The sequence below is a fragment of the Equus przewalskii genome, chromosome 1, assembly GCF_037783145.1.
Source record: "Equus przewalskii isolate Varuska chromosome 1, EquPr2, whole genome shotgun sequence".
NCBI lineage: Eukaryota > Metazoa > Chordata > Mammalia > Perissodactyla > Equidae > Equus > Equus przewalskii.
Genome location: NC_091831.1, coordinates 158,507,063 through 158,515,136, shown reverse-complemented (window position 1 = coordinate 158,515,136; position 8,074 = coordinate 158,507,063). Strand labels below are relative to the sequence as shown.

General features: G+C 37.9%; 1 gene segment (V, D, J or C); it reads right to left on the bottom strand.

The window, feature by feature from the left end:
• Positions 1-1,641: 1,641 nt before the first annotated feature.
• LOC139084586 (T cell receptor alpha variable 9-2-like) lies at positions 1,642-7,594 on the bottom strand. The segment is given in 3 exon segments: positions 1,642-1,698; positions 7,087-7,424; positions 7,549-7,594. Coding segments are annotated over 3 exon segments (441 nt in total).
• Between the last annotated feature and the right edge of the window lie 480 nt (positions 7,595-8,074).

Here is an 8,074-nt window from a genome sequence, read left to right as displayed (position 1 = left end):
CGCAGGTTCGGATCCCGGGCGTGGACCTAGCACTGTTCGTCAAGCCACACTGTGGCAGTATCCCACATAAAGTAGAGGAAGATTGGCACAGATGTTGGCACAGCGACAATCTTCCTCAAGTAAAAAGAGGAAGATTGATCGCAGTTGTAAACTCAGGGCCAATCCTTCTCATACACACAAAAAGAAAAAGCACATTTCTAATTCCTCTAAAAACACATTAAGAGAAGGTGGAAAACCTTCATCATCAAAATTGCATATAACTACTGTGTGCATAAGAAATTAGTGGAAAGTTGAATCATGGAAACCTTCAACTGTCTTGTTTATAAACTTCATATTGACTTACTAGGAGGGTCCATTTTAATATGCTCTTACATGAAATATATCACAAAAAGCAATTTGGAGTCATAACTACACATATAAAATATCTTAAACACTTTAACAATCTATCTTCTTTTATATTTATGTTTTAAAACATTGTTTCCTAAATAGAATGCTCCTTTGTCTTAGAAACCCCATAGGTATTGTGTACAAAGTTCTAATTATCTTAACAACTTTGTTAATGTGCTAAAAATATTAGAAATTTGTATTGAATATATTATGTATTTGATATTAAATTTAAAAATAGTGGAATTTTCTTCATAAGTTATCAAACTAGCTTTTCAATATTTTAACGTTTCTTGACAGCAAAGTGCCCCTAAATCTTAAACTCAAAAATCTCTGAAATAATTAGAGAAGATTACAGTTACATGGCTTATAGATCTTTAGAATTTTCAGCAACAATTTTCTACAAATTTTTCATAGTAACCGTACATCACTTACCAAGTAAGAATGAATGTATCAAAGTGTTAGAATGTGGAATTTATGTTAAAACATTGTTAACACAGACCATCAGCTGTTGTATATGTGTGACAGTTAAATTCAGCTTCATTTCTAAGGAGAGCCAATAATCTGAGTCAAGAAAGCAAATTCAGGGGTGATCAGCGAGCACTGGAACAGAAGGACATGACAGAGGATACTTCAATTCAACTATCCACAATCTGATCAATACCTGAAACTTTGTTTAAGAGAATAAGGAGTATCAGATGTTGTGTTTCTATTGGCAAAATTAGTGGAATGTTAAATAGCATAATGAATGTTAGAAATTCATTTTTTAATAAAGGTATTAAAGATATCTGTTTTTGGTTAAAATATTTAAGAGACTGTGATTGCTAACTTTCTGCATCAACTTGACTGTGCTAAGAGGTGCTCAGAGAGCTGATAAAACATTATTTCTAGGTGTGTCGGTGAGGATGTCTCTGGAATAGATTAGTATTTGAATCAACAGACTGAGTAAAGAAGATCACCATCACCAATGTGAGTGGGCATCATCCAATCCAATAAGGGCCTGAACAGAACAAAAAGACAGAGAAAGGGTGAATTATCTCTCTGCTTGAGCTGGGATATCCATCTTATCCTGCCTTCAAATATTGACACTCCTTGTTCTTGGGCCGTTGGGCTCAGACTGAGTCTTGCACCATCAGCATCCCAATTCTCCAGATTTTTGACTCAGACTGAATTACACCACCACCTGTCTCTATAGCTATCCATCTATCTAGAAAAGTACATACATACATACATATATACATAGATATAAAGTGAGATTTAGTATCGGAATCGACTCAGGTGGTAACGGAGGCCAAGAAGTTCCACGACCTCCACCTACAAGTGGGAGAACTGGTAAAGCTGTTAGTGTAATCAGTCTGAGTCCAGGAAAATATAACAATTGTGAGTATATGTGCATCCAATATCAGAGCACCTAAATGCATAAAGCAAACATTAATGGAAGTGAAGACAGAAATAGAAACCCAATAATAGAAAGAGACTTCAATGCCCTACTCTCCTTAATGGACAGAATACCCAGACAGACAATCAATAAGGAAACATATGACTTGTATAACACTGTAGACAACATGGACTTAACAGATAAAAAGAACATTGCCCCCAATAACAGCTGCATTCTTCTCAAGGGCACACAGATCTTTCTCCAGGATAGATCACATGTTAGGTCATAAAACAAGCCTTAACTAATTCATGAAAATTGATATTACACCAAGTATCTTTTCTGCCCACAATGTAATGAAAGCAGACATCAACAGCAAAAGGCAATCTTGGAAATTCACAAATATGTGGAAATTAAACAACATGCTCTTGAACAGCCAGTGGGTCACAGAAGAAATCAAGAAGGAAATAAAAAATATTTTGAGACAAACAAAAATGAAAACACCTCATACCACATTTATGGCACGTAGCAAAAGCATTACTAAGAGGGAAGTTCATAATGATGACCACCCATATTGAAAAAAAGAAAGATCTCCAATAAACACACTAATTTATACCTCAAGGATCTAGAAAAAGAACAAATTAAGCCTAAAGTCTACAGAAGGAAGGATAAACAAAGACCAGAGAAGAAACTAGTAAAATAATAGGAAAAAATCAATAAAACTAAGAGTTGTTCTTTTGAAAAGAAAACATAGAAGAAAAGTTTTGTGACAGTGATTTTGGCAATGGTCATGGCTATGACACCAAAAACACAGGAAAGAAAAACAAAAATTAACCAGTGGGACTACATCAAACTAAACAGCTTCTGCACAGCAAAGGAAACAATCAACAGAGTGAAAAGTCAACCTAGAGAATTGAAGAGAATATATGCAAACCACATATATGGTAAGGGGAAAAATCCAAAATATTTAAGGAACTCTTACAACAGTAAAAAAAAAAAAGAAAAAAAATTAATAAACCGATAATGCATGGACTAAGGGTAAAATAGACATTTCTCCAAAGACGATACACAAATGGCCGTGAAGTATGTGAAAAAATGCTCAAGGTGACTAATGATCAGGGAAATGTAAATTAAAGGCACAATGACATATCACCTCACGCCTATCAGATTGGCTATTATCAAAAACACAAAAGACAACAAGTGTTGTCGAGGATGTGGAGAAATTGAAACCCTTGCACGCTGTTTGCGGTAATGTAAAATGGTGTGGCCGTTATGGAAAACAGTATGGAGGTTCTTCAAAAATTTAGAAACATAATTACCATGTGATCCAGTAATCTGACTTCTGGGTATTTATCCAAAATTGAAATCAGGATCTTCAAGAGATATTAGCACTCCTATGTTTACTGTAGCACTGTTCACAATAGCCAAGATGTGGAAATAACTTAAATGTCCAATGACAGATGAATGGATAAAGAAAATGTGGTATATACATGCAACTGAGTAATATTCAGCCTTAATTAAAAAAAGGAAATTCCTCAATATGCAACAACATGGATGAACCTTGAGGACGTTATGTTAACTGAAATAAGCCACTCACAGAAAGACAAATACTGCGTGATTCCACTTAAATGAGGTATCTAAAATAGTCAAACTCGGAGACTCAAAGAGTGGAATGGAGGTTACCTTGAAGTGTGGACACAGGGTCATGGGGAATTACTAATCAGTGGGCATTAAGTCTCATTCAAGCGAGATGAAAGCTCTAGAGATTTGCTGTACAACATTGTACCTATAGCCAACAATAATGCATAGTAAACTTAAAATTTTGTTAAGAAGATATATCTCATGTTTAGTGTTCGTTATACAATACAATAAAATTAAATTTTTAAAAAATAAGGTAACACTGTACAAATATTAGAACGGCCAAAATCCAAAACACTAACACCACCAAATGCTGGCAATGGTGTGAAGCAATAGGAAATCTCATTCGTGGCGGATGGGAATGTAAGATGGCACAGTCCCTATGCAACACAAGTGCAGCAGTTTCTCACCAACCAAACATACTCTTTACCATACAGTCCAGCAGTTACAATCCCTTGTGTTTACCCAAATGAGTTGAATACTTAAAACCACACAAAAACTTGCACACAGCTGTTTACAGCAGTGTTACTCATAACTGCTAAAACTTGGAGCAGCCAAGATGCTCCTCAGTACGTGAAAGGATAAATGGCGGCACATTCAGACAATGGAACAGCATCAGTGCTACAAAGAAATGACCTAGCAAGCCATAAAAAGACATGGTGGAATTTTAAAGGCATATTTCTGAGTGAAAGAAGCCAATCTGAAAAGTCTACACATTCTATGATTACAACTATATACTACTCTGGAAAAGGAAAAACTATGAAGACAGTGAAAAGATCAGTGGTTGCAAGGGGTTAGATGAAGGAGGGAAAAAAGTTTTTTCTTTTTTTTTTAAAGATTGGCACCTGAGCTAAGAACTGTGGCTAATCTTTTCTTTTTTTTTTTCTGCTTTATCTCCCCAAATCCCCCCTGGTACATAGTTGTATATCTTAGTTGCAGGGTTGCAGGTCCTTCTAGTTGTGGCATATAGGACGCTGCCTCAACGTGGCCTGACGAGCAGTGCCATGGCCGCGCCCAGGATCCGAAACCTGGGCCGCTGCAGCGGAGTGTGCGAACTTAACCACTCGGCCACGGGGTCAGCCCCGGCAAAAAAGTTTTAAGTGAAAGAAAGCCTAACTGGTAAATAAGAATCAAAAAGCTTATTAATGCATAAGGTTTGTGGGAAAGTTTTTATGTGGAATTACGTTCCCAATTCATAAAAGACTAACTTCCAATTATCTGCTGGGTTTAGAAAGTGATCATAAAAAAAAAAGGGCGGCCTCATGCACAACAAAAAAGGGCTGGCCCTGTGGCCAAATGGTTAAGTTTGTACACTCTGCTTCGGCGGCCCAGGGTTTCACCAGTTCAGATCCTGGGCGTGGACATGGCACCACTCATCAGGCCATGCTGAGGCAGCATCCCACATAGCACAGTCAGAAGAACCTACAACTAGAATATACAACTACATATTTGGGGAATTTGGGAAGAAGGAAAAAAAAAGATAGGCAACAGATGTTAGCCCAAGTGCCAATCTTAAAAAAAAGAAAGTGATCATAGTTTGTTATACTATGGCTTGGGTTGTGAAGAGCACGGGTCTTCTGTTACTTACACATTTTCTCACTTGGTCCTCCTATTTTAATCCATTCCTCCCCACCAATAGCCTCAACACACAGACACACACACACACACACACGCACAGCAGCATCTGCCTCAGTTACTCAAAGATAACCGGTGCTTCTTTTTCCTAAACTTCCCACGAGGCCACAGCACACATTGTGATGCTTCCTGCTGACTTCTGTCACCAGGTCTAGTTTTATTCTGTATCTAGTCTGTTATTCAAGTTTTCCTGTCTCCCTATACTTCTCACCCTCTAAAATTTTGTTGACATCACTGTCTGATGTCATCTCCTTGTCTGTTCTCTTTAGGTTTGCAGGTTTATGCCCTTTTTTAATTAATTTACTATATTTTTAAAAGAGTTTCAGAGGGATGCAAAGATAAATGTGTATTATTATTATTTTTTTGAGGAAGATTAGCCCTGAGGTAACATCTGCCACCAATCCTCTTCTTTTTGCTGAGGAAGACTGGCCTGGAGCTAACATTGTGCCCATCGTCCTCTACTTTATAAGTGGGACGCCTACCACAGCGTGGCTTGCAAGCGGCGCCATGTCCGCACCCAGGATCCACACTGGCAAACCCCTTGCCACTGAAGCAGAACGTGCACACTCAACCACTGCACCACTGGGCCGGCCCCAATAAAGGTGCATTATTAATCTACCATTTTTATCCAAATAGCTGAGAAAATTATTATATACCCTTTTGTATTATCTAAAGTGTATTTTGACATGTATTTATATTTATAGAGCTTTAAAAATAAAATTTGCATTTTAAGCCAAATTTAATTAGAAACAATTAAACAAATCAAGAATACATAACTAATATGTAAGAAAATATATTAGTAGTATGATTATTGTTCATTCATAAAATCTACAAATATGGCCCCCAAGAAAAAATAAAAGAGAAAACTTTCATGGACCTGGAAAAAGTGGAAAAGAAAAATATCTTAGAAGAAACAGATATTTCAAAGCCAAGAACATTTGTAGTCACACTCACCATGACAGCCACTGCAGAATCAGAGAACATACGTCATGTCCTTCGCTCCTGTGCTCAAAACCTTTCTCCCAAGCAGCAAAAGTACTCTCAGTGTGTCAATAAACAGATATTAATTAAATAAGACTGCACCAATATTTGCAAAGACTGGCAGTATATTTGTAGGGCAATACAGAGATTGAATATTTTATTATTCTTTTCACTGCACCCTCTTCTCTTACTGCCATACCTTCTCCCAATCCCATGATTTTCCCTCCTCTGTGAGAAGTTGCAAAACAGGAGTTAGAGAAAGCTGTAGGATTTCCCTCAGCCAGTGTCACTATCTATACTGTTATGAAGAATTTCTGTTCAAGGGCATTTTCTCTCACCATATTCATTGGTGCTGAAAACTACCTCACTTGAGTTATTACCATTAGAAAGCCAACAGATCTAGGTAACGAGCCGAGAATAAGATAAGGGGCACTGTTCAGGAGTTAGACATAAGTCATTTGATCAATTATGTTCTTGGTCTCTCCCTCATTTTGAATAAGAGTCTATTTCTACCATCTGGTTGACCAAAGAAAGAAACTGGAATAAATGTCCCTCTCCTCACTTTCCATTATTCAGTTTCATATGAAATTCTGTTCCCTGTCCTTTCTTTTCTTCTCTCTTTCTTAATTAAAAACCTGACTTTGAAAGCTCTATCTTTCCTATCATCTCTCCTGCCATACTCTGTCAGGAAGACATTATGCAGATGTCACATTCTCTGGCACACTTTGGCTTTCTAAAAGTATGAGACACAGCAACACTCATCAGGGTGGTCTGGAAAAACTCATAGGGGCTGGACTCTGTAAGGATGAGCCCAGAGATCATTTCACTCTTTGTGTGTTTTCATCTTGAAATTACTTTGGCCGTGAATGCAAACTATTGGTATCAGACTCTATTTTCAATTTCCCTAATAAGAGTTGAATGTGGAGAATGTTCACTTTTTGGTCTTATACTCAAGCCATTGGAATGATTTTTGTATCAACCAGAGACTGAGGGACAAACAACTATAGACAGTGATGAAACCAGAGGACATTAAACAGCAACCAGAGATACTCAGCAGACATGCCCCGTATTACTGCCCAGAGTTTGTGCTCAGCTCCCCCTGCAGTTCCTGTCACTGTGTCACTCATAGCACAGTAGTACATAGCTGAGTCTGACTCTAGGACTGAGGCTTTCTCCAAGTGGAAGGAGGTTGTTTCTGTATTGTATGTGGCTTCAAAACCTTTGTTGCGTCCCTTCTCGTTGGCTGTCGTGGCTCTGAGGAGGAGCTGTGGACCTTCTCTGGGATATTGCACATACCAGAAAAGAGCGACATAGGTTGTGGTTGAATAAGTGCAGTTCATTTTCAGAGAAGCCCCTTCTGAGAGAGTCATTTGGCCTTCCATCTGAGTCACCGAGTCTCCATAGATTTGTCCTGGGGAAAAATAAAAGAGATTTGTGTCACCTTTGGCATAAAGTTCTGGGACAAAATTTATGATTAAAGATTTTTCTGACATATCAGAAGAAAGAATCTAAATTTTAAGAGACGTTTTGCTTACCAAGCATTAAGAGCACCACGGTCACCAAGCCTGGAGCAGAGTTCATCTCTAGAGTGTTGTCTACATATGTTCCTGATTCTTAGCATGAAGAAACGTTGAAGCCACACTGAAATGGTAAACCAAAGCCTACGTTTCACTCAGGAAATGTTTGTGTTAGGAAGTTGCACCCCCTGGTGGACAGGGACTGACATGGGATGCATGTTTCCTAGACTCCTCCCAAAGTCAGAAATATGTTCTCATCCCACACCTCATTTACAAGGCACATGTCAGTTTTCAGGTGGCTCTTGTAAACCTAAACAACAGCTGTCATAACCTTTGTGGTCTATTTTCTTTTTAGGACACCAGCTGACATGGAAATTTTTTTACCAGAGCATCCCAGGGTATTTCTGTAGCTGAGAAGATATCCATTTTCTTGAATATTTTAATATAGTCCTAAATATTCTCATAATTCCATCATAAACCAACTTTTAATCCACGAGAATGACAGAAAAGAGTTTTGGGTTGAAATCAGAGGAAGGATTAAGTC